Below are 26574 nucleotides of genomic sequence, written 5' to 3' on the forward strand. Positions count from 1 at the left end.
CAAGTTTCAGTAAAATAATTTTATTTCCTAATACAGTAAACATATACATCCAATAGGTGCCCACCTTGCACATCTATGCACAAATGACTTCCATGTCCCATGGCTTTGAGAGCTAACATTGAGTAAAAGCCGTCTTGGTTGAGATGTGAGGTGTGCTAACCTTCTGAACATACTGGACCGGTCACAGCAGAATCTACTTCATTAGGTGAGCTACAGAAATTCAGAGCTTTGGAAAGCTACTATTCTTTTGCATCTAATGTTTCCGGCTGAACAGGATGCAGCTGTATCAGGCTGTATTCCAGAGAATCTGATCAGTTTTTCTGGTGATGGAACCATTTATCCACTGTATCCAGGAAACAAACAAATTAGAATCTCTGCTAAAAACCCAAATTATCAATCAACATATAACAAAGAGAAAGCTGGCCATGTAACTCAGCACAAAAATGCTTGCTTGCCTACCAAGGAATACTAAACTGTTCCACACAGCTTCTCCTCTAGACTTGCAGAACATGCATGCAAAGTTACAGTTGCACGACTCAGCACAGCGTTTACCCTGCAGCTTTTCTCACTCCTTCCTCTCCCTCTGTTTTCAGATGAGGCCTCATATATTCTCAGCTGATTTGAAACTCATTATGGAGCCCAGGTTATCCCCAAACTCTTGGACACCAGGGATTAAAGGTGAGAATACTATGCCAGCTTGATTTTTTTTTTAAAGTGGCAGAGCCCTTTTCTCACCAGAAGAAATTTATACATTCCTTTTTCTTTCCTTTGTTTTTTTTTTCAGACAGAGTCTTGCTATGTAACCCAGACTGGTTCTATATAACCTAGCCTCAGGTTCCAGAGTGCTGGGATTACAGGTATGTCTCACTACACCTCTCACAGGAACTTCTAAGATCTAAAGAGGGCTCGGGTGTTTGGAAGAGAATGTAGAACACAGCCCATGTGGGGTCCCTCCCAGTTTTCACATGGACTCTGAGGGGCCAGGGCAATAGAATGTAGCCTAAAAAAAAGAAGGAAAAGGGAAAGATGGGATGCAGTGTCCGTCCCTCGTATGCACTGCGGGACATTAGCATGACTAGCACAGCCTGCCAAGGGAGATAAGGACAGGAACAAAAGGCAGGCAGTGGGACTGAACGTGTGTGGAACTGTGGGAGTGGTTGCCAGGGCAGCCGGTGGGAATGGGGAAAGGAACTGCCCAGCAGGCACACGGTTGATGTCAAGTCAGAGCAGTGAGCTTTATGGATTTATTTAATAGAACGGTGACTGTGGTCATCAACAACGCACTGCATGTTAACTACTTCTTCCTGCTGCTTGGCAGAGAACACAGGTTCTCCAGCATGTTATGCACACACTACATCAATCTACCCTCCTGGTCCCATTATATATTTCAAAGTGGCCACAATGGTAGATTTTAAATGGTTAAATATTTCCCACAAATAAGATAGATTTCTAACTTGATTTAATCTTTCCATATGATAAACACACATTAAAAAAACTTATACCTGTAATTATTTGTCAAATTAAAAAAAGATTATATATATTATATATATATATATATATATATATATATTATATATATAATCTTTTTATATATATATAATTTGCATACAAACACGTAACTCTAGAATGACTATTGTGTATTCAGGTCTTACCATCTGTCGGTAGTGAGCAGGCAGATTCACATGGTGGCGGCAACTAAAATGAAACATTAATATATTAAAATGGAGTCCTACCCTAAGCGGGAAAGCTGAATGCATAACAATATTACTGGGAAGCAAAGTGAACAGGAAGGAGACTGTCCCAGTTTTTGCTCTAAAAATAACTTATAGAAACAATGGAGGGTGTGATCTGATAAGAGGTCAACATATATAACTTTTTCAATACAGCATTTTAATTTTAAAAAATCCTTAATCTTGTGTGCATGGATATTTTGCCTGCATGTGTATGTACACCAAGAACATTCTTGGTGGCTGTGGAAGTTGGAGTCAGATCCCCTGGAACTAGAGCTATGGACCATTTTAAATCACTGTAGGGATGCTGGGAACTGAACCTTGATCCTGTGAGGGAAGTCCTCTTAACTGATTAGCCATTTCTCTGGTCCTTGCATACATGTCTCTTAGTGACACACATGAAAGAATGTTTTTGAAATAAATGAAACCCAGCAAGCATGAACCATGATTCCATTTTTCCTAGCCACCCCTCCCCTTTCTTGAAACAGGGTTTGGTGGTGTAGCCCAGGCTAGCACAGAACTCTCAGCAATCCCCAATCCGCCTCCAGAGCCACTAAGCCGAGTTTAGTTTTTCCTGTTCATTTCATTGTCAGGACCCATGATATATAAACAGAGATGAATCTAAATGCTCCGGGCTCATCAAGTCCTTTTCCTTTGTCCTGACTCACAGGTGAGACTGTGGGACTCAGAGGTATTTTGTTAGTTTTGATGGCATAAATGAAAATGTTTTTCTTAAAAAGATTTATTTTGATTTTATGTCTTTGTTTTGCTGCGTGTATATCTGTACACCATGTGCATACAAGTGCCCAGGATCCCTTTGGAACCAGAGTTTCAGATGGTTGGGTGTAAGACACTGTTTAGGTGATGGGAACAGAACCTGGGTCCTTTGCAAAAGCAGCAAGTGGTCTTAACCACTGAGCCATCTGTTCAGCCCCATAAATGAAAATAGTTTTAAATGATCTAGTTTAGTCTTTTCTAAGTCCAAATGAAATCATTAAAAACAGCACAGAGGGGGCTGGAGAGTTGGCTCAGCGGTTAAGAGCACTGGCTGCTCTTCCAGGTCCTGAGTTCAATTCCCAGCAACCACATGGTGGCTCACAACCATCTGTAATGGAATCTCATGTCCCCTTCTGGTGTGTCTGAAGACAGCGACAGTGTACTCGCTTTTATAAAATACATAATAAATCCAAGTGTGGCAGTACGTCCACACCGCTGATGCCAGCACTTGGTACAGAGTTGGGTGTTATTTCAAAGCCAGTTACAATTACTCAGCAGGTAAGAGTCCTTGGCTCTAAAAATAACTTACAGGAACAATGCAGGGTGTGATCTGCTACGAGGTCAATATATATACTATTTTCTTAAATAAAGAATTACTTAATTTTATATGTATGGGTATTTTGCCTGCTATCTCTTAACCTCTTCCAGAGGTCCTGAGTTCAATTCTCAGCCACTACATGGTAGCTCACAACCATCTATAAGATGCCCTCTTCTGGCCTGGGGGTGTATATACAGTAAAGCACTCACACATTACATTTAAAACAATAAACAAACAAACAAAAAAAATTCCCATAACAGCGAGGAGCTGCTGGAGATGACAGTGTATTTCTTGTGGAAATTTCTGTACTACCCATCATCCCTTGGGACTCCTCAAGTGTGCCTACTCCCCTGTCTTAGCTTCACACAAGTCAATTCCTATGCGGTTTCTTGTGGGAGATGGTTTGACAGCAATGGGCTCCTGGGATCCTAAGTAAACTGTGCAAATCATCACTCTGGTCAATGTGTGAACCCATCACTCTGGTCAGTTCATGAACCCATCACTCTGGTAAGTAACTGTGAACCCATCACTCTGGTCAGTACATGAACCCATCACTCTGGAAAGTAACTGTGAACCCATCACTCTGGTCAGTACATGAACCCATCACTCTGGTCAGTACATGAACCCATCACTCTGGTCAGTACATGAACCCATCACTCTGGTCAGTACATGAACCCATCACTCTGGAAAGTAACTGTGAACCCATCACTCTGGTCAGTACATGAACCCATCACTCTGGTAAGTAACTGTGAACCCATCACTCTGGTTTTTACAAGTTATCTACTCTGCTGTCGGCCGACTTCAGGTTGCCCAGTACCAGTCTTTAATTCTCCCCTCTATTTGTCTGTGCTCAGAGTTCTGACCTTCAGATGCCACACAATAACATGCACATGCAACAAGTATCTCTCCCCTTGGAGCTCCCCATCTCAGCCGCCCGCCCAGTCCTTTCAAAGCAAGCATGACTTACAGCATCCACAATGGCTTTGGCAGCATCAGGGTCACACTTGAAGGGGCTCTCCGACACTGTGGTGTTCATGCTATTGAATGAAATGAACACAGTCAGAACACAAAAGAACAATAAAGCCTTCTCATAATTTAAAAAAACTAGGTTGAGCTGGGTGGTGGTGGTGCACACCTTTAATTCCAGGGCTGGGGGAGGCAGTCAGAACTCTGAGTTTGAGGACAGCCTGGTCTACAGAATGAGTTCCAGGACTGCCAGGGAAACACAGAGAAAGGTGTCTTGAGGGGAAGAAAACAAAAACAAAAAACCAACCAAATAAAAAAACCTAAGTTGATGATAGTAGACAAGATGGCTTTTTGTAGCCCAGCATTCACAGTGAACACGGGGATTAAAGGTGCATGCTACCACGCTGGGACCGCATAGCATTTAAATTTGGTTTCACTGAAAGCATCCTCGCCCATCCTAAGCATTCTGATTATTTATTTTGGCAGGTGCAAATGCTTTTGTTGACTTATTTCACTTCTCTCAGATTAGACTTCAGAACCTAAGATCAAATCTTCTGTAGTACTCACTATAATCAGACAAATATAAATTAAAATCTGTCCAATTCAAGAACTGGGAACTCCAATGAATTCAGAGACCTTGACAGAAGTTAGGACCCTACAAAGACATTCACCATTAAAACCAACAAACGCTTGGAAGCAATCGAAAGTGATTACCAATAGGAGTGGTGAAAAATGGCTTATGGACAAAATAGACTGCTAAGGTCTGAGTAACTGTTACCTGGCTAGCCTGCCATTATAAGTAAACTTTCTCATATGTTTCTGCTGTTACTAGGAAACCTTCTAAGGCTAAGATTGATTACATGCTGTTATGTTTTGTGCCCTTGGAAACCAGTCCTGATAGAAGTCAGTAGAACTGTTTTGTATAATTACCCATAATAAGCTTGGACCCAAACCAACCACCCAGCAGAACTTCCTGTACCTGTGCATGAGCTTTTATGGTATTGCCCTTTATAAGCTGTCCCTGGGATGGACCCCAACATAAGAGACACCTGCACCAATATAAGAAACTATTTGAAATGAACTTCCATTTGAGTTGTGGTCCAGTAAAGCTGAAGTTCCCAAGATCTTCCTGGGAACTGACAGCCTACTTGGCATTAGAGATGTATACGTGGGTAACTGACATCCTGGTTGGCAAGTTAAGACCTGAATGTTAGACAAGTCCCATCCTGGTAGGTGAGTTAGGACACAAATGCTAAACAAGGCAAGTCTCCTGCCACAGTTGAATATCCCAACCAATGGGAGCAGGATAAGTGTACAACAAAGACATGTTCCTAAGGAAGTCCCCGATCCCAAAGCCTGATTGTTGAAATAATTTGGCACAAATGTTTGTGAATTTGGGGTTAAAAAATCCTGTAGGATCCTAACTCAGGGTCAAGGTTCAGTTACCAAATCAGGACCATGGCCATGGTTGACCAGTGCTGTCTGACTGAGATCAGTTTTTGGTGTTCCTGTGGTTTGTGAGGTGATTCCTGGACCCCAACAGGACTACTAGACAGGTATGTTATACAATGTAATAAGGCAAATGCTGAGTTCCCAGTACTTGGGAGGCTGAGGCAAGAGAGCTCAGTGAATTTGAGGCTAGCCTGGTCTACAGAGCTTGTTCCAAGACATCAAAGCTATAGAAAACCCTTTCTCAAAGAGCAGAAAAGAAAAAATAATTATATTTTTTAATTTACTCATTTGTGTGCAGCTGTGATCTTGCATGCATTAGAAAGATAGTCAACTAGTAATAATTCTCAACCCTCTTGAAACTGAGTTTTTTTTAGATTCATTTGCTTTATGTATGTGAGTGCACTGTAGCTGTCTTCAGACAAACCAGAAGAGGACATCAGATCCCATTACAGATGGTTGTGAGCCACCATGTGGTTGCTGGGAATTGAACTCAGGACCTCTGGAAGAGCAGTCAGTGCTCTTAACCACTGAGCCAACTTTCCAGCCCCCTCGGTGCTGTTTTTAATTATCTCATTTGGACTTAGAAAAGACTAAACTAGATCATTTAAAAAATATTTTCATTTAAGGGGTTCTTAACTATCCTTTCAATCCTTAAAACTATATTTTATTATTTGAGACAGGGGCCTCTTATAGCCCAAGTTGGCCTCAAATTGGCTATAAACTAAGAGATGCTTCTCTGACTGCCACAGGTAGGAGCTACCACACCTGACTTATGCAACACTGAGTTTGGAATCCAGGGCTCTGCATTCCAGGCAAGCACTGCACCAACTGAGCTACTCTCAGCCTTAGACCTCAATTTTAGATTTATGACTAAGACTGTATTTTCTAGTAACTAACCTAGCTGTCCTACATTGAGTTAATCTGTCTTTATTTGTTTGCTGTCTTAGAAAGATATATTTGAACACTTAGTCATCAGGGAGTGGCAGTATTTGGGAAATATTAGGAGGTGTGGCTTATCGGGGTAGGTGTGGACTAGTTGGAAGATGTGTGTCACTAGAGTTGGAATTTGAGGTTCTAAAGCCTATACTGGGCCCAGTTCTCTCTTGGCCTGTGGATGAGGATGTAGCTCACAGGTATTGCTCCAATGCCACATACGCTGCCATGATGATAATGGACCTCTGAAACTATAAGCAAGCCCCAGTTAAAGATTTCCTTTTGTAATAAGAGTTTTCTTGATCATGGTATCTCTTCAGAGCAATAAAACAGGGACTTAAGACAGCTAAGCTATTTATTAATTATGACTGATTAAGGCCTTTTAAATCCTTCTAAAAACCATTTATCTATTGTGTGTGTGTGTGTGTGTGTGTGTGTGTGTGTGTGTGTGTGTGTGTGTGTGTGTGTACCTGGCCTGAACCCTGGTGTTTTCAAGATAAGGTACCAACAGTTATTCTGGAGTGACTCTGGTTAGGCTCATGGCCTGTATCTGTTTCATGTTTGGCAAGTATTAATTGCTCAATTAGCATAATCATTATTGTGAGTGGGTGTAAGTTCAGTGAGCATGAGATCCCGGTGTAGCAAAGACTGCTAAGTGCAATTAAAAACATCAATCCCCAAAGAGCTTGGGTACTCTTCAGATGACTGGACCACAGACAGATGGACAAAACCTGAGTGGAATAAGACACAGCCACTGAGGCATGGTATATGCTGTCCCACCAACTCTAGGAACCACGGTGGAGAGGAAACCAGCCTCCCACCCTTCAGACACAGAGTTCCACTGTTCTCCTGAGACAGCCTTCTCAGTCCTGATGGTCCTCCAGGCAATCTGAAGAGAAGCTGCCAGATCCTACCCCACCCTGGCTCATACCTTACTTGTTCATATCTGAGATAGCAATGCACTCACAGCTTTATCTAATACGCCCCGATGTAGAGGCTCACAAGCTTTGGCCTCAGTGTCACCTACATGAATGTAGTTTGTATTTGTTAAAAGGATTTTTAAAACATATTTATTTATTTTCACTATTTTTGGTCATGTGTCTCTGCATGTGGGTATATGCACATGAGGGCAGGTGCCTGAGGCGACCAGAAGTGTAGGATCCTATGAAACTGGAATTAGGCAGTTATAAGCCACCTGAGGTCCTGGGAACCAAACTTGAAGAGCACTAATTGCTGTTAACACTCCAGCCCCCTTAGAGAGAATCTTATGGGCAGTTTTAAGCTGCTGATGAATAAACTTGAATAGAAACTACTAGGATAATCAATTTTTCTGTTATTTGTTGAGAAAGGGTCTCACTATGGAGTCCTTGGTGGGCCTGGAACTTGCTATGTAGGACAACTTCCTTGTACTCACATAAACCTGCCTTCCTCTGCCTCTCTATTGTGTTTCAGTATAAAGATATGTACTACAATATCCAGCCCGTTAAAAAGTATCTACTTATTAATTAATTAGTGTGTATGTGCATGCAATATGTGCATATCTGGAAATGAACATGCTATGGCACACATGCAGGTCAGAGGAAAACTGTGGAGTTCTCAGGACTGGGACTCTGATCATCAGGCTTCTGCAGCAAGCAATTTCTCCAACTGAATCATCTCACTAGCACTAGCTTTTTTTTTTTTTTTTTTTTTTTTTTTTAACATAAATCCAAGAGTATACAGAGGCAGGCAGGCATGGGAATAATTTAGTACACCCGAGAGTCTAGGCAGTTTGGAGTATGCAGCCCCCTCACCCCCAGCTAATAATGTATTGGCAACCTAGCTACTTTATGTTTGAGTATATACACACCCATCTGTGAAAATGACACCTATTATCTAACTTTCTGTCTGCCCTAACGAGTACGAAATAGAGACAGTCTATACTCAAGTATATATGCATCCAATATGAAGAATGGAAATGCAATTTGTCCTGAACTGGTTTTGGTTGCTCCGGGTTAAAAAAAAAAAAAAAATCAAAACTGTATCCTCCAATAACCTTTTAGGGAGAATCTGCTACTTAGCATCTTATGACAATGCATAATTAGTCTTGCACAGGACTGTGGGAAGGAACGTGCCCAATAGGAGAAGATTGTTCTAATCCATCAAGACAGTGTAATCCCTTTCTAATCTGTACCATAGCTCCACTATGAACAGACTTACTTTGCTATTTTTACAAATCTGTGTGCATCCTTGTTTTATTTAGTTCTTTGAGTAAGAGGCAAAGATTCTGGAGACACCTGTTTTATCCCTACCGCTGCTAATGTTACAATCAATACAAGGTTCAGTGTGGGCCGGTCTGCTGTGTTAAAGAAACAGAAAAAGGGAGTTAACACTTACCAGCTGATTCCTTTCCCATCTGTTTTCTTAGTCACTAATGCTTTCCAATAATCGTGGGTGTTTTTAATAATGTCAACTGCAAACTCCTGTAATTTGAAGACAGGCATTAGGATAGTATATAAGGAGGTCTCTACTTACCACTTACAATTCCCCAAAACTCTATACTAATTTTTTTTTGAGTCAAGAAGCAATTTAACCAGAGAAAGTTTTGTTAAAAGGAGAAGATATATTCTTTTATATAAATAAAAGAGCAAGACTGTCTTGCATCTTTAGAATTTTCTTTCCTGGGTAATTTTGGGCCCAGGGTCTTAGACATACCTATGGGCATACATACCACGGACACATGTCCCTGGCCCCTCTTTCATGGATCCCTTCATGGGAACAACATAGTAAAATGCAAAGTTTCAGTACAAATGTTCTAAAGCTGCAGTTTAAAAGATGCATTACCTTGTCTTTAAATTCTGCATTGAATGCAAACTCATTTTCTGGTTTTCCATCAGGAACCTTATACCTTCTAAACCAGTCTACAGTAGCTTCTAAGTAGCCGGGTTTCAGCCGCTCAACATCAGAAATATCTAAGGAGAGAAAGCCGACACATCACACAATGAGTAAGTATTTAGGCATTCGACAAAAATATCAAGTTTACATTGAGATAGATACTGGGAAAATTATAAAGATAATATTCGAGCATAGAAAAGAACACTTAAAAATTAAAAAACAAAAAACTCATTCTGCATCTTTGGTAGCTTTGACAATGAGAACTGAAGAAAGCGATCAAGCCTGACTAAGTGCTGTTAGATCCAGGGAGAGAAATGAGTGGGGCTGTGGAATCTAACCGGTTTGGCAGCTGGCGCCATTTCTGTAAGAAGAGTATGAGATGCTAAAAATGGCAAGTTGAGGCTGTATGTCAAAGGCTCGAACTCCAATTACACACCAAAAAAAGCAAGAAAAGTAGACTCAACTGATATCCACTTATGGGTAATACATTCTAGTTACAGTCAGGACTACACAGAGAAACCCTACTCAAAAAAGCAAAATAAATAAATAAACAAACAGGCCGGGAGTGGTGACACACATCTTTAATCTCAGCAACTGGGATCTCTGTTGAGTTCGAAGCCAGGCTGGACTGCAGTTCCAGGACAGCCTAAGCTACACAGAGAAATCATGCCTCAGAAAACAAAATAATAATTAATTGTCTGGCTTATGTTGCAGCACTGGGATCAAACCTAGGGCCTGTATAAGCTAGGCAAGCCCTGCTCCATAAGCTACGTGCCTAAGCAGTGACTTAACTAACATTTTCAATGTACGAAACACTATAGGCGTCCCCTGCTCCACACAAGTCCCGAGAAGACATGAGGGGCACGGTGGCGTGTAGCCGTGATTCCGCCATTCAGGGACGCTGAAGCAGTCCGATGTAGAGTTCAAGGCTAGCCCAGGCTACAAAGCAATACAAAACCTACAACAAAAGAGGGGTTCAGACTCTACCCCTGGAGACTAGCACAAGCACATAAAGTTCTTGGCAGTCTGTCTGTCTGTCTCATGGGTGTCCAGTTCCGGGTTACAGTGTAAAATGTCTGTGGCCTCCTTGATGGTTGGTCATCACTCACTGCCCAGTTTGGTTGGTTAGTGGTTTTGGAACGGCGTTTCCCTGTGTAGCTCTGGCTGTCCTGGAACTCACAGAGATCTGCTGCCTCTGCCTCCCCAGTGCCACCGACTGGCATTCATCAAAACCGGTGCTACCTTTACCTAGCAACTTCGGGAAGAGGCAATCAGATTTCTATAAATTCAAGGCCAGTGTGGTCTACACAGGGTGTTCCGGGAGAGCAAGGGCAACAAAGACTGTCTCAACAACAAGAGGAGTAGGAGATTTTCCATTTCCAGGCTTCCCGTTTCCTCACCGTTGTAATTGGCTGCGTCTGGATCGTCCGCGTTGATGGCAATGACCTTCCAGTCGGTCTCGCCCTCGTCAATCATGGCCAGTATGCCCAGGACCTTCACCCTGATTATCTCACCTCTGCCACACACCTGAGAAACAGCCAGAACGAAAGCTGCGGGTTCTATCTCAGAGATGGCAACCAGTAAGAAAGAGATGTGTGTGTGCGCGCACATGCAAGTGCACTTAAGAGACCTGAGTCCATCGGGGTTTTTGTTGTTGTAGTTTTCGTTGTTTGTTTTTTTTAAATACTTTTATTGTCAAGCATGATGGCACATACTTTTAATCCTGGTACTCAGGAAGCAGAGGTATGTGGAGTTCTGTGAGTTCAAGGCCAGGCAGTACAGACTATGCAGTTTGGCTGTCTCAGATAGATACACACACACACACACGAAGTGTGATGAAGGTGGGAGCTATACACGTGCAATTGCATTGTATGCATGTGCACATGTGGAGGTCACTGGACAACTCTGTAGAGTCAGTTGCTCCCCACCCCCACCCCCTTTTGATTTTCTTTGAAACAGGGTCTCTCTGTGTAGCCCTGGCTGTCCTAGAACTCACAGAGATCTGCTGCCTCTGCCTCTGAAGTGCTGGGTTTAAAAGCTTATGCCACTACACTCTGCTCTGTATTCTTTAAGAAATAAAGATTTCATCTTTATGTGTGTGTTTTGCCTGCGTGTGTGCACATGTGCTACGTGCGTGCCTAATGCCTGCAGAGGCCAGAAGAGGGAGTCAGAGCCACTACATGTGAAGGTACAGACAGCTGTAAACTGCCAAGTGGGTTGTGGGAACTGGACTCAGGTCCTCTGTAAGAGCAGCCAGTGTTCTTAACTGCCAAGCCAGCATAGTTCAGGGTCTTTAGTCTTTCCTACACTGTCTTTGACAGTGCTAAATAAAGCCTCTATAATTTGTTTTAGACACAGCCTGTACTGTGCTTTCTCGTTTGTAGAAGCCACTGAACGAAGCTAGTCACATGTCTTTCCATTGTTCACGTGCCTAGCATACTGAGGCTCTGAGGTTAATCCCCAAAACCACAACAAAACAGACAGAAATTCTGACTTAAGAATCTACAACATTGGTTTGGGCTGTTTATTATTTTGCTGAGCTTGAGATCTTGACTCTAGAACAACCCTTACTCTAGAGAAGAATCCCTACCACCACCTCTTGCATCAGAAGCTGGCTGGAGCCGCTCACAGATCATCCCAGATCCGTCAGGAGGCCGGACTTTGCCGGCGCTCTCAGTCCATTCACACTGCTTCTCAACAGAAACCACTATGACTCATTCATTTCAGTGTCATAGAGAAAATTCAACTTCATTACCTTACTTCCAATTTCACAAACGTCAATTGGGTCGTTGTCCCCACAGCAGCCTGTGTGTTTGTCACTGTGTCCTGGGTCTTCCCACGTCTAAAACAAATCGAGGGTTAGAATACAGCACTCTGATACACACTGCCAACAAGGGTAACACCCCACGAGCTCTGCTGAAAAACTGTAAACCAGCTGTTTTAAAAACTTTCACCAGCTGATGTCCTGGTGCTCGCCTTTGAACCCTGTACAGCAGAAGCAGAGGCAGGTGGAGCTCTGATTTCAAGGCCAACTTGGTCTACAGAATGAGTTCCACAACCGCCAGGGCTACGTGTAGAGAAACTGTCAAGGAAAAAACAAACAACTCTGCAATTTCCATTTATAGGGCTTCTATTATGCATATAATGCTAAGCTAAATGTAAGAAAACAGAGACTGAAGTTAGATGTGTCAATATATGCCTTTGATCCCAGGAGACAGACACAGGCAGATCCCTGTGAGTTCCAGGCTAGCCAAGATTACACAATGAGGTCCTGACTCAAAAACTCAAAAACTCAAAAACCAAAACCCTACTTAGGTCAGGTAAGTCGAATGATGGTGCATGCTTGCAATCCCTGCACGTACAAATTGAAGCAGGATCTCAAGTTCCGGGCTACAGAGGTCTTACTAAGCCACACACAGAAAGGGTGGAAGGGCGGGGGCATGTGACTCAGTAGGAAAGCACTTGCCTAGCCTGTGCAAGGCCGGAATCTGAGCCCCAACACTGGAAAAAGAAAGCCATCTTGATTAGCTGCTGGGTACTTACTGTATCTATCTCCTATCAGCTGGAGGCTCTTCATCACAGATCTCTGCAACCCAGGAGGAGGCAGAGAGGCAGGAGTGGAAACGAGGGCCTCTAATGGGGAACACATAATTGCTGGCTGGGAGCCAAGGCTGCAAAGCTTAAATTACTGGCTTTTTCTCTTTGCTAAATTGTAGGCCAGAGGCACAGCGGAGCATCGCACAAAGAACTGGTCGAGTGTGCTGCCGGCTGTTGGGTTTAAATTGCAGCTGTTCTTAGGTTCTTTTACTCCTAATCAGAACACACTTATGATTTGGATTTACTTCCCTATTCAGCTAGAGGAAAAAGATCAAAGTGAACGGGGAAGAAGCAAGACTGCTTCCAACACTAGGAAGGCAAGAGTCAGCCCTGAGATGAGAGCTCAGCACTGTTTCCCCACAGGGACCACACATCAAAGCCAAATGCCAAATCAACTCAAGTGCAGAATAAAGCTCTGTAATTGGGACAGACAAATGACTCTGTGATTACCCAACAACCCAGATGAGTCTGACCTACATTTTAATAACTTATGGCGTTTCACAATGACTCCACTTAATATCACCTAATGATGAATAGGGAACAAACCACTACCCACAGGAAAAATTAAATGTGTTGAGTATCACAGGATCAAATGTATGTACTTTACTAATAACAGATACAAGTCCTTTTTTCCCCGAGATAGGGTTTTTCTACGTAGTCTTTGAACTCAGAGATCTGCCTTCCTCTGTCTCTGAGTACTGGGATTAACCCCCGGCACCCTCACTGACTATGACTCGCCATCCAAAAATTAAGAAACATCTACTATTGCTTGCGGTAGATAGGAAAACAAGGCTTCAGCTGTTTAAGAAAAAGGAGCTCAGCATTATCCCGCCACAAAGACTGACCTCAAGAGCCAAACCTCTGCGTAAATGGTAAGAATGTGTGTGGGCAGAATGATCTTAAGGGCTCTTTTCTTCCAAACAACTATCCAGGTTGGCTGTGATTTATGTCTCTGAGAACAGAGGGAGGCTGGCGTGTCTGCACCACCATTTGGTGTGGGCTTTTTTGACAAGAGTCTTGCTAAAGCTAAATGTTCAGTTCTTTGTTTTGCTGCAGCCTTGGCTGCTGGGTGTGCAGGAGTATATGATATCTGGGTAGAAATCAAGGCTTGTGTCGCTTAATTCCATTTTTAAATTACTTGGGTTTGCAGATATTAGTATGTGTGGGCATATGTGCCACTAGGGTCAAAGGACAACCTGTAGGAGTGAGTTCTCACCTTCTGCCTGGGGATCAAACTCAGGTCACCAAGTGTCTGGCAGGCACCTCGGCTGCCCAGGCAGCTCTCTGGCTCTGGCTGTGTTTTGCAGAGACAATCAAGCTCTCACTATGTAACTGCAGTTGTCCCAGAACTGGCCATGTAGACCAGGGTTTCCTCCAATTTATGTCACTCCTCCTGCAGGCAGGGAAAACAGGGGCGTGCCCCCAAGTCTGGCTAGAAACCAAGGCTTTAAGCACCAAAGGCTCCCTCTTCTCACTAGACTTGCTATTAAATCTATGAAGAATGTAGTCTAGAGTCTACAGTGAATCCATAGAAAAAGAAACAAGTTTGGGCTGGAGAGATGGCTCAGCAGTTAAGAGCACTGACCACTCTTCCAGAGGTCCTGAGTTCAATTACCAACAACTACGTGGTGGCTCACAACCATCTGTAATGGGGTCCTATGCCCTCTCCTGGTGTGTCTGAAGACAGCAACAATATACTCATTATTCCTTTTAGTTAACCTTAGAAATAAGTCATTAAAATGTTTAAAGTTAAATTATGTTGCCCAATGCTTTTCTGCTCTATGAGAGCCAGCATTTCCTGCATTTAACCATTTGATCAAAAGTGAGTTAATTTTTATCACGCAAAAAAGTACAACTTCAGCAAGTAAGTGAAGCCTTGGACACATACCTGAGGGATGGCGCCGTAGTTCCAGATATATCCTTTATAAGGGAACAGGTTCGCAACATATCGGAGCTTCCCCTTTTTCACATCCTGCTTAATTGGGTTTAAAGGGTCCTTCGTAGCAATCTGAAACGAGATGCCAGGTGGCTGTGCGGCACTACCGGAATACGGATCTCAGGAAACAAATCCCATAGGTACGTTCCCTCCCTCACCCCGTTATCCCACCTGAGGATCTGTTTCATCCCCAGCATACAGAGAACGGAACTAAAGGCTCCGACGCTGTTGTGCACAGCAGCAGGAGAGAAAAAGAACACTTGCCGGTTCCAGAAAACAGGGAGTGAGGCGAGCTGGAATAGAGGCCAGTATCGAAGAGGGAGGTGCTATGCTGGCAAGGTGGCCACAGAGCACAAATGCCTGAGCTAGAGCCCAGGGCGGTCCGCGCGCGCGCGCGCGCGCGCACACACACACACACACACACACACACACACACACACACACACACACGAGGCACGATTTTATAAACTATTAAACAAATCGTTGTAGTTTAAAAAAAGTTGTAGGAACAGGACAAAATAATTACTATCTAACTTCAGTGTTCCTTCCTACTTAAAATTATTCAAACATCTCAAGAGTCTGGAAGCAAGTGTGCTCACTGTAGAAAAAAAAAATCTAAGGAACCTAGGCACGGTGGTGAATGCCTTTAACTAATCCCAGCCATCAGGAGGCAGGGGCAGGCAGATCCTGTAAGGTAGAGGCCAGTCTGGTCTAACACAGTGAGGACTACCCTGTCTCAAAAATCAAAAATCCAAGTGATATAAAGTGAGGGTCGGTAAGGAAAGGCAGCCATATCACGAGCCATGAGAAAGAAAGAAAACTCAGCAAAGGCCTGTCAGCTCTTCCTGCCGAGATGCTCAGGAGCAGAGAGCTCGATGTGGCCACCCGAGCCTGAGGTCCCAGCACTTGGGAGGCTGAGGCAAGAGGAGGAAAAGAGTTCAAGGCCAGCCTGGGCTACACAGCAACACCTTATCTCAATAAGATAAAAGGTAAGAATAAAGGAGAAGAGCAAAGAGAAGGGAACATCAGCGCGCCACTTTAGAGCCATCAGAAGCAGAAGCCTGGGGAAGCATCCTGGGACACGTGTGTTGCTAGCACGGGAGTAATGTTACCTGGAGCGAGGGAAGCAGACCGGGAAACAGTGAGACTAGACACAGAAAACCAGAAGTTTGGGTATTTCTCATCTTTAAACAAATCAGTTTGGCTGGATAAAAAAACTAATTAACATGCTTGGGGCTGGAGAGAGGGCTCAGCGGTAGGAGAGCTTGCCGCTCATGGAGAAGAGCCCAGTTCAGTTCCAACAGCCATGCTGGGCAGTTCACAACTATGTGTAACTTGTGCTACAGCAGATCCTACAGGCTACAGGGCTCCACAGGTACCTCAATATATGTGCACACTCACAGACCCATACAGACAAATTAAATAAAAATAAACAAGTTTGTCTTATAAAGACAACTGACATGCCAAGCCTGCTGGTCTCTCTTACCTCCATTTTTGCATTTGACCAGCGTGGAACCTCCACCACCATGTGGAACACATCCTGGAAAAACAGAGAAGGTGAGCAGGGCTGAACTCGTTTGTTCTTATTTCCGCGTGTCTGGTCTCTCTTTCCTCTGAAGTTAAACTATCAACTCTGCCAGACAATTTAAGTGAAGGAAATTTCAACAAAATGCAGAGGACTGAGTGGTGGGGGCTGAGGACCGCAAACAGACATAACATGCAACCAAAGCAGTGGGTGTGTGGTTATTCACAATGTGATTCCCTGAACCTTCTTGTTTGAAATTCTCTGGAAATGACTGTCTTCAGAGGCTGCTGCCATCCCCGCAGTATCCTGTAAACTGCTCAGAGGTTTCAGAGGTGACAAACCGGAGCAGCTAAGCACCAGCTTCATCCGCCAGATTACCAACATGATTCTCCAAATTTGGTTATTTCCAAAGTCCCCAAAGGCTCAGCATTAATGGTAGGGCTACTCTCTGATATCCTAACTGGTGGAGATTCTGGCATAATCACATCTTAAACCAACTCCTGCATTCACAGGCAAAAGTCCTTAGAAGCCGGTAGTTTTAAAATGCACACGTCAAGTCAAAGATAGATTTGACAAAGGCTCTTGAACTGAAACTGAACTTCAATTTGTCCAAACTGTGATTTTTATCATGAAGTCAGCCTTTACACGAAGAGTTTCAGTTCACAGCCTTTACAAGGGCACAAACCAATCTGCAATTGCTCTTAAATAATAATAAAATCAAGGGTTTTAATTCCCAACAGTAATATTCCAAAGATCCACAAGGTGGTGCTGTTGCAGCACTAAAGATTAAATGAAGGGGGGGGGGGGGGACAAGGACCTTGGTCATTTTTCTTTTCTTTTTTTTTCCATTGCCCCCAAGAAACAACACCTAATGCCTGGACACCACAAATACCTGTGATCTCAACACTGAGGAGGTTGATGTAAGAGGCTCCGAAGACCAGCCTGTTAAACATTTTAAGCTCAAGATTAGCCAGGGCAACGTGAGACCCTATCTCAAAACAGAAAGTGAAATGGCAAGCTGACAGCAGGTAGGATAGTGTGTCAGGCGATGGGAGTTCAGGAGCAGCAGAGCAGAGCAAGAAGGATCAGCTAGAGCTGAATCACTAGCCAGAGGCTGGGAACAACACTGAACGCTTTAGAAATTAAACGACAAAGACATAGGGACTCTAAAACTGCTCATGACTGCAAACCTGTTAACACAGAAAAAAAAATCAGAAGAAAAAAAATCCTTGGAAAAATGGTCAGAAAAGAATTCTACCCAAAGAAATAAAATAATAAAATAAAATCTGGGGCTGGAGAGACTGCTCTTCCAGAGGTCCTGAGTTCAATTCCCAGCAATCACACGGTGGCTCACAACCATCTGTAATGGGATATGATGCTCTCTTCTGATGTGTCTGAAGACAGTGACAGTGTACTCATATGCATAAAATAAATATTTTTTTTTAAATTTCTACTGCAAATACTCAAAAGCAAAATGAGTTTTTAAAAGCTGGGATAAAGCTCAGCTGCTAGAAGGCTTAACAAGTGGAAAAACTTGGGGTCCATCTCCAGCCCTGGACAAACCAGGCATGATGGACATTGAACTTTGGTGGTAGAGGCAGGAGGATCAGGGAATTGATGGCCATTTGTGGCTATAGGCTGGCAGCCAGCCTAGGCTACATGAGAACCTGTCTCAGAAAGAAAAACGAATATAGCCGATGTGTGGAGGTTGGTAGTGTGCTAGCCCAGCATGCTGGACTCTCAGTGGTTCATAAACCAGGCATGGCAGTGCACAGCACCCAGGAGGCACAGGTACCTGAGGTCATCCTCAGCTACATAGCAAATCTACATGAGACCCCGCCTCAGAAATAAACAAACACTGCCCCACCTAACCTCAGAGTTAGAAAGCATCCTCAGAAAAGCTCACAGTGTATGTATTTATAAGGACATGCCCCAGCCCAATAACAGCACTTGTCTTGAGTTTTGCTATGTAGTCCCAGCTTTAAACTCAATCTCAATCTCCCAAGTGCTGGGATTAGGGAAGGGGCCACCCTATTCTGCCTGATAATGGCACTCTCAACAAAGTACCCAACACTGCTCACGGGGCGATAAGAAACTTTACCCTTCCTCTTCAGTCTCTGACATCATAGGAGGAAGTTAGAAGTAAACAGAGGCCTGGAAAGATGCTCCGTGAGAGCACTGGTCACTCTTCCCAAGAACCTGGGTTAGAGAACCCACATGAGGGCTCACAAACATCTGTAACCCCAATCCCCAGGATCTGGCCTGCAGGGAGGCACCACACACAGTGCACATACACACACGCAGGCAAACACTCGTACACTTTTTGTTTTAATTTAAAAAATAAATAAATTTCTAAATTATTTTGCCCATAATTGAGAGTGCATTTGAGAGAAGTACAGTGGCCAAAGTTGTGGTTGTAACTTAAAGCAAGCGATTCCTGTGACTAACAGGTCTTTCAGAGTGCTAAATAGATTTGTCTTCTTCAAAAAAAAAAACAAAGCAAAAATTAATCCAACCAAAGAAAATGTGATACATATCAAGAAAACTGGCATTCAACAGATAGTGTTAGGAGTCGAGAGTTTAAAACAACACAGGGCTGGAGAGATGGCTCAGTGGTTAGAGCACTGACTGCTCTTCTAGAGGTCCTGAGCTCAATTCCCAGTAGCCACATGGTGGCTCACAACCGTCTGTAATGGGATCTGGTGTGTCTGAAGACAGCTACAGTGTACTCACATAAAATAAATAAATCTTAAAAAAAAAAAAAAAAAGACACATATTAAAAAAAAAAAAAAGACACATATTAAAAAAAAAAAAAAAACAACAACAACAACAACCAAATACACACCAAATGTCCAACTCAGCCTGAATCGGTTGAGTGTTCCTTTATCCAGTGTTTGGACTGGGGCTGATGGGATAAAAGTGCTTTCCAGTCAGCCTGAGGACTTGAGTTCAACCCTTGGAACCCACACAGTAAAAGAGAACCAATTCCTCCAAATTGTCTTCTGACCTGTGTGGGCATTCCCTATGCACACATGCTCACCTAAGTAATTGGAAAAATGGCCAGGCCCATAATGTGTCAGATTTCAGAGCTCCATACACCGATATAATCCCATAGGCTTTACCAGGTGAGCACATTTATCCGATAATCCAAAATACTCTGAAATCTGAGGCTCCTGAGCCATCGATCGGTGTAGGGATGCTGGGGCGGAGCCTTCTGTCCTGCAACTGAAGCCTTCACTTAGGCACAAACTCATCCTTTAGTCAGACATAGGATAGGCACCCAGGAAGAGAAGCGACTTAATCTGTCATGTCACCTAAGCACAAGCTCCTGTTTCCTCTTCAGAAAAGCTACAGAATGACTGAAATTTGGTGAGATACTCTAGCCATACTGTTTACTGTCTCTTCTTTACCAATCCAGCAAGCTTTTGTTTTCAGTTCTCAAACTTGCCTATGATTTGTAATGCCTAAGCATTTAAGCATTAGTCTAGCTGATTAAAAGCTTGATTCCCCCCCCCCGCCAACAGAAGAAAAGATACAGCTTTGGATTTATTCGTGCCCTACCAGAAGCCTGGAAAACAGTCAGTACTAGTATTTAACATAAGCACTGGAGACTCGGCCCAGAGAAACACAAGCTTGTAAATCACAGTATTGAGTTATGGTAGGTGAGCATTTTAAGATCTGGGTGTGGTGTAATCCTGGTGGGAGTAAACTGAAACTCAGGGATCTGAGCCAGGGGTATCAGTAGTTAGAGGTCAACTTTCACTGCACAGAATGGGCCTTACCAAATTGCCTCTAATCCTTGCTACTCAGGAGGCTGCGGCAGAAAGATGGCGACATCAAAGCCTGCCTGGTTACGTGTGCAGAATGAGTTCATGCTACTCTAGAAGATCCTGTATCAAGAATAAAAAGAGGGCTGAGGGTTGTGCCCATCACCCCAGTTCAACTCTCATTGACAAGAGGAAAGCAAACTCAAAACCAAAACCAAAACCAGAATCAAGCTGATCCCTATCTTCCCGTGTTGCATGTTGCTGACATTAGGCTGAGTCTGACATTGTTCTGTGTTTATTTTCTCTGTGTACTGACTTGGAAGACATTCTCACCGACAACTGTTTTTATACTTGAGCCCAAAGTAGAGTTGACACAAAACACATTTCTACAGTAAGAGTAAGCCTCTGCTTTGCCCTTTACTACCCAATATATTTGGACGGGATCCAAGCAGGATACCTGATTCACAAGAATTTCCTGATCGGGCTGGCTGGATTAGCTAATGCAAAAAGCAAGCTCAATACTGTCTGGACTGAAAAGCTCTGACGTGGAATAAAATCCTAAGTCCTCAGACATTTTTCTGTTGAGAAATCGAGTGGATGTGTCGTTAAAAGTATCCTCTTGTTAATGACACACCTACAACCACATACATAAATGCACGCACGTACACTTACACAGAACTTGGGGTCAGGGAGGCAATGAATGAGATGCCTCACCAGCTGAGGGAACTCGCTGTACAAGCTGGGAATCTGAGTGGGATCCCTGGGACCCAAACAAAGAGAACTAACACCACAAAGTCCTCAGACCGCCACCCATTCACTATGGCATTTGTGCTTGAACACCCACATACACTACGGTTTTGAAGCTAAAAAATAAATTACCCTCCTCTTGTCATAGGTCAGGTTGCTGTTTTCATTGTAATCCAAAATAAGATCTGTCATCCACAATCTTATTTGTATTCCAATGAAATAAACCTCCTTAAAAAACAAAGAACATTCCCTGGCTTTTTGGATAGTAATCAGAAACTGGCTCTTACAGTCTGAACACTGGTTAAATCCAGTTGTTGCAAGAGTCTTAGGAAATACACCAGACCTTGGTGGTGCACACCTTTAATCCCATCACTAGGGAGGCAGAGGCAGGTGGATTTCTGAGGTCGAGATCAGCCTGGTCTACAGATGGAGGTCCAGGACAGCCAGGGCTACACAGAGAAGCTATCTTGGAAAAGCAAACAAGCAAACAAACATTAGATCACAGACACAACAGGTCTGTAAGACTACACTGTCTCAGAGAACCTGAGCAATGATGTTTTGTAGGACATCAAACTGTCAGCTCCATCCCCTCTTGAGACTGCTGTAAGTGCAGAAGCCACAGCTGTGGTAACCCTTGGCTGTCCAACCACTTGTGAACATGCAAACCCAGCTCTGTATCGAGATACTTCCCTCCTCAGCACACCAGTGTACAAAGGACATGGACACCCATGAACATACCATCAGTTAGCCCAGACTCCCTGGTTCCGTCTTCACAACTCAGAATATCCTGAGGTGTTATTGTGAAGCACACTAAACCACACGAGATAACACGAGCCAACCCAAGAAGACAGTTCAGCGGGGAAGGACTCAGCAGGTCATATCAACTGTCAGGAAATCATAAGTAATCAGAGAACCCCAGTAAATACAACTTCGAGGCTCCCATAGGAAGGCATGTCTGATTAGAGGTCCTTCCTGCAACCGCAGTACATAAATGGCTTCGTTTGCCTCACTGCCTCCACAGCGGAGCCTGGGTCAGACGGGATCCTCTGAAGCTACCTGGAGCCTCTAGTAAGCTGTATTCCTTGCTGGAGTTCAGGTGTCAGGAGAACTATAGCACACTTCCTGGTAGGAATACAACTCAACGTATTTATCTATTTCTCGCATTTTTAACTTAAAAAAAGTTATTGTGTGTGTATGATGTATGTGTGCACACATATACATGTAGAGGTTGGTTCTCTTCTTCCAGGGCAAGTGTTTTTTTTTTGGGGGGGGGGGTTGGTTTTTTTGACCCACCGCACCAGCCCTATGGGGTCTATTTCTAGCTAAAGGAATAGTAATGCAATGAGCAGGAAGTGAAGATTTCAACCTGACAATATTATTCCAAGTGTGCTACGGAATCCACATGGGCATATCAACACTGAGCTAGGGGTCAATGAGGGCCCCAAAGAAGACCAAGCAGGCAAGGGTGCTTGTATCCAAGTCTGCCAACCTGGGTTTGATTCCCGGTACCTACATGGTAGAAGAACTAGCCCCTGCATGCTGTCTTCTGATACACACACACACACACAGCCCCCAATAAACAAATAAATGAAGTTTGACAGCATATGCAACTTTTCTAAACTCAAAAAGCTTTGTCTTTAATGTGACTCAAAGTTCCTAAAAGGGGCTGGAGAGATGGCTCAGCGGTTAAGAGCACTGACTGCTCTTGCAGAGGTCCTGAGTTCAATTCCTAGCAACCATGTTATTTATATAAAGCTGTAGACTTTTTTCCTGACAAAGTGAGGATTCTTACTAATCTGTGGTAAACCCACACCAATCTGTTCTAAGTTAGATTTTTACAGTTCACTGGAGTATTCAAGAACAGACATTTCTCTTCAGAGCTGTGGGCTTACCTTTCGTAACACTGTTTGCAAATTCACTAACCTATTAAAAATACTGAGTATCCTTGTACTTACTGAGTTTAAAAATGTGACACACTCACGCATCTTAAAAACATCTGCCTCCATTCCTCCCCTAATTTCTATAGCTGCTTCTTTAATCCAATGCTCTGATTCAATGCTGGCTTCTTAGCTACTCAATGAACCTTGAGTTGAAAGCACAGGAGGCATTTCAAGTTTATGGAGATTAAGAAAATACAGGCTGTACAACAAGGAATCCAATTAGAGACTGTGTTTGCTGGACATGGTGGTGTGACTTTACTTCCAGCACTCCTGAGGCAGAGGCAGGTGGATCTGAGTTCAAGACAGAGTGAGTTCTAGGAAAATGTAAAGAGACCATGTCTCAAAAAAAAGGGGAGGGGGGACAATTTTCAAATGGCAGGGATTCTTACCTTGTCTGCATAAATTGGAACATCATGAAACGGAGAAATATACTGCCCTTTCTCATTTTCTGTAAAATAAACAAGAAAAGCTGCTGTGACTAGTTACATTTCCAAACACTCAAAATGCACACTCCTTAACAGCAAGACTTTATTCCTATACTATAAAACAAGAACAAATCAAAAACAAGAGGTAGATGACACAGGACAGCGGTAAAAAAAAAAAATCCCCTAGCATGTGTTCAATCCTCCTCATAGTGGAGGGGAAGAAAAAAACAAACCATCGGAAACCACTTTCCAAGCTGAGCCTGGAAACCCAGCCAGAGGGAAGATCAGGAGTTCAAGGTCATACCTGTCCACATGGTCAGGCTGGAGCCAGCCTAGGAGATACTACAGGAGACCCTGTCTCAAAAATATTAAAACAGGGGTTGAGGATTTAGCTCAGTGGTAGAGCACTTGGGCCCTGGGTTCGGTCCTCAGCTTCGGGTGGGAAAATTACTAAAAACAAAACAAAATTCAGCACCCAGGAGGCCAAGGTAGTAACTTTGAGGCTCGTTTGGTCTACACAGGACACAGTTCTACCCCAGCAGAGCGGCAGAGAAGCTGGTTAAAAGCAGCTAGAGGGTAGTTTGCATTCACTCCTCTCCAGGACCAGGTTCTCAGCCAACCTGTGCTTTCTGCTTTACACTGGGTGTTACTTCCTACAGAGAATGAAAGGAAAGGGACTTGGCTGAATTCCTCCCACGTCCAGCTCTGCAGGGCTTGCTATATAAAAGACGATCAAATTGCTTTTGACTGATCCTAGATCAGTTAACTACTTACAGAGCTTTGGTGAAACTACCTGCAGGAAAGAGACCGACCGACTTACTATCTTAGGGATTCATGCTGTTTTTATGAGACACTTCAGACCAACTTCAGTACTATGACTTTGCTTGAGAATCAGCTAGTCACAAAGATGCCTTCTATATTCTAGAGTTATCATACCTGGAAAGTTATTTTAGCCTAATTTGGCAGCACATGCCTGTTATCTGAGCTTTGGAGTCAGGAGGATGAAGAATTCAAGGTCATTCTTTGGCTATATAGTGACTCTGAGCCCACCTTAGATCATATAGACTCTGTCTCAAAAATTAAATAATAAAAGCCAGGTGTGGTGGTGCAGGCCTTTAATAAAGGGTTTCTCTGTATAACCCTGGCTGTTCTGGAGCTCACTCTGTAGACCAGGCTGGCCTCAAACGCACAGATCTGCCCTCATCTGCCTCTGGAATGCCAGGATTTTAAGTTTATTTCATGTAGGGCTCTAGGCATAGCTGTCCTTGGCTCAAATCGGACCTTCATCAGTTTTAAAAGAGACTGGAAAATGTAACATTAATTATTTCTATTAAGAATGGATGCTGTCAGGTGTGGGGTCTGAACCCATCTATATGCTAGTACTTGGGAGGTTGAAGCAGGCTGAGCTAAACAGGAAAACACCCTGGCCCCACCCCACCAAAAGAGTGAGAAAACACTCAGAAATTTATCATTTTTAAAAAGCTCAGAGAAGAACTAGTTAAGTTACACAGCGGCACTAAATTATTAGTGTTTCTAAAGTTCCAGTCAGCCCATCTGATAACTCTGGCCTAGTCCAAAGCCAAGGAGTGGCTTTGCTCTCCACTAACAACCATGAAATACTCACCACCAATACATTAAAAACAATGTGTTTGTTCTGCACATATAGCTTGAAAACAATTCCCAGTGACCCTAAGGGTCACTCTAAAGGACACTGATAAATTCTGAAGCCAACATTATTTCCACGACGAAGTTCCCACATTCTGTCCTGTTTGATTCTGCAATTAATTAAAAAGAGGCCCACCCTTCCTGGATCTTCCCTGGTGGTTTAATCTTCATTAGATATGTTTAGGAATTCACTGTCCTTCTTGCTCCAAGCCAGACTTAAAATGGCCAGGCACACTTCTGTTCATTCCTTAAGGAATGTCTATTGCCCTTTCCTTCGAGATTCTTCCCTATCCCTTCCGATTAAACATAAAGAGGTTACAAAGGGCATTTGCTGGTAGCATCAAAAGCCTCTATTAGCACCATGGATGTATATACCTACAAGCTAAGGGCTTCCAGGAGAAACCCAGGTAGTTTGTTTGCAAGTACCTACAAGGAAAAAGGTGACAAGAGTGGAAGGCCGATCGATCGACTCCACCTTCCCGAGTGCAGGGCGGGGGTTGGGTGGGGATGTAACTAGTCCGTCCGGACTCGGGTCCCTGGACCCGGGTTAAGAACCTGGTTGTTCTCCTTCCAGGTCCTCAGCAGGACGTCACCTGTCTGTCTGGGGAGGCAAAGCTTTCAGTTTCCTAGAGAGCACTCCCAGCCATCGGTGCTTCAGAGAAGCCGCACCACAGACGAGGCTAGGAGCCGGGAAGACCTGGGCCTCAGTTTCCCATCTCTAGAACACCGGGCAGGACCGGATCCTGTTCGGCGCCGAATTAAGGTCTTGAGGAAATCTCTGTCCTCCAGCCCTCGATCCTGAGGACAATCCTCTTAGCCGGTCTGTATCACCTCCGGGCACCTTCTAAGGGTGACTCAGTGGTTTCCTTTCCCACGTGGCCCAAGTTCGAATGTGTGGAGGGAGCGCTTGTGGTAAGCACTGGGATGGCGGCCCTCGCTGGTCCCGCCGCCCGCCTGTCCGCCCGCCCGAGGGAAGGGGACTCGCCCGCCCGCTCGTTCCGAGTCTGGAATGAATGGGCGATCGGGCCCTGGGACCCCCGTCACTCACTGAGGAAGACGCGGTACTCGAGGGTGAAGGGTGCGGCGCGCTCCTCGCTGCTGAAGCTGCTCATGGTGTCCGTGATGCGCCGCGCCGCTGCACAGCCACACAACCACACAGCCCAGACCGGGAGCCGCTGTTCGGAGGAGAAAGCCTGCGCCTGCGCAGCACGAGCTGGGCGGCTGGTCGCCTGCGCCGTGCCTTTAACGCGTGGGGCTCGCCTTGCACCCTGCCCCGCCCCGCCCATCCGCGCAGGCGCACTCTGCCCGACGCGCCTCCTCACGCCCCGCCCCCAGTACGGTCCCCGGCTCGCAGCCTGGGCCACGTGGCCGGCGCCGGCTGCCCTCTGGAAGTTGACAGCCTGTTGGCGGCTCCGCCGGGACAGAGCACTAGTTATTCGCTAAAGGCTCGCCAGTCGTTCACCTTTGATTCCACTCACTTCGTGCAGAGCAGTTCCTTATCTCGGAAGGCCTTAATAAGCCACCTGCTCCCCAGGAAGTCTTTTCTTTTTTGATTTGTTGAGAGAGGGTTTCTCATAGATATTTACCTCCCTCTGCCTCCCAAAAGCTGGGAGTGCCCCAACCCCCGGTCCCAGGCAGCCTTTATTAAAGTTGACTGTTTGGCCGACTGGGCTCTGAAAACTATAAGCTGTGGCTTATGTTT

General features: G+C 44.2%; 1 protein-coding gene across 1 annotated transcript; it reads right to left on the reverse strand.

Annotated features, from left to right (window-relative positions):
- Window positions 1–26090, reverse strand: PPA1 (inorganic pyrophosphatase 1). The gene is made up of 11 exons (XM_080937910.1): window positions 25921–26090; window positions 23172–23230; window positions 16290–16343; window positions 14756–14875; window positions 12026–12112; window positions 10671–10797; window positions 9220–9347; window positions 8773–8858; window positions 4013–4082; window positions 1653–1695; window positions 1–343 (listed from the first exon to the last, which is right to left on the reverse strand). Exons 1-11 carry the CDS (start codon window positions 25982–25984, stop codon window positions 312–314), a joined length of 870 nt encoding a protein of 289 aa, XP_080794036.1. The 5' UTR covers window positions 25985–26090; the 3' UTR covers window positions 1–311.
- Between the last annotated feature and the right edge of the window lie 484 nt (window positions 26091–26574).

The sequence above is a fragment of the Micromys minutus genome (genome assembly GCF_963924665.1).
Source record: "Micromys minutus genome assembly, chromosome: 25".
NCBI lineage: Eukaryota > Metazoa > Chordata > Mammalia > Rodentia > Muridae > Micromys > Micromys minutus.

Bases quoted from the DNA above. Each gene is read 5' to 3' on its own strand.
- PPA1 (XM_080937910.1), bottom strand. From the start codon at position 25,984: ATGAGCAGCTTCAGCAGCGAGGAGCGCGCCGCACCCTTCACCCTCGAG. The intron at 12,113-14,755 runs GTATGTGTCCAA...GATTTGTTTTAG, and splicing joins ACTACGGCGCCATCCCTCAG to ACGTGGGAAGACCCAGGACA. The intron at 8,859-9,219 runs GTAATGCATCTT...TTCAAATTACAG, and splicing joins ATGCAGAATTTAAAGACAAG to GAGTTTGCAGTTGACATTAT.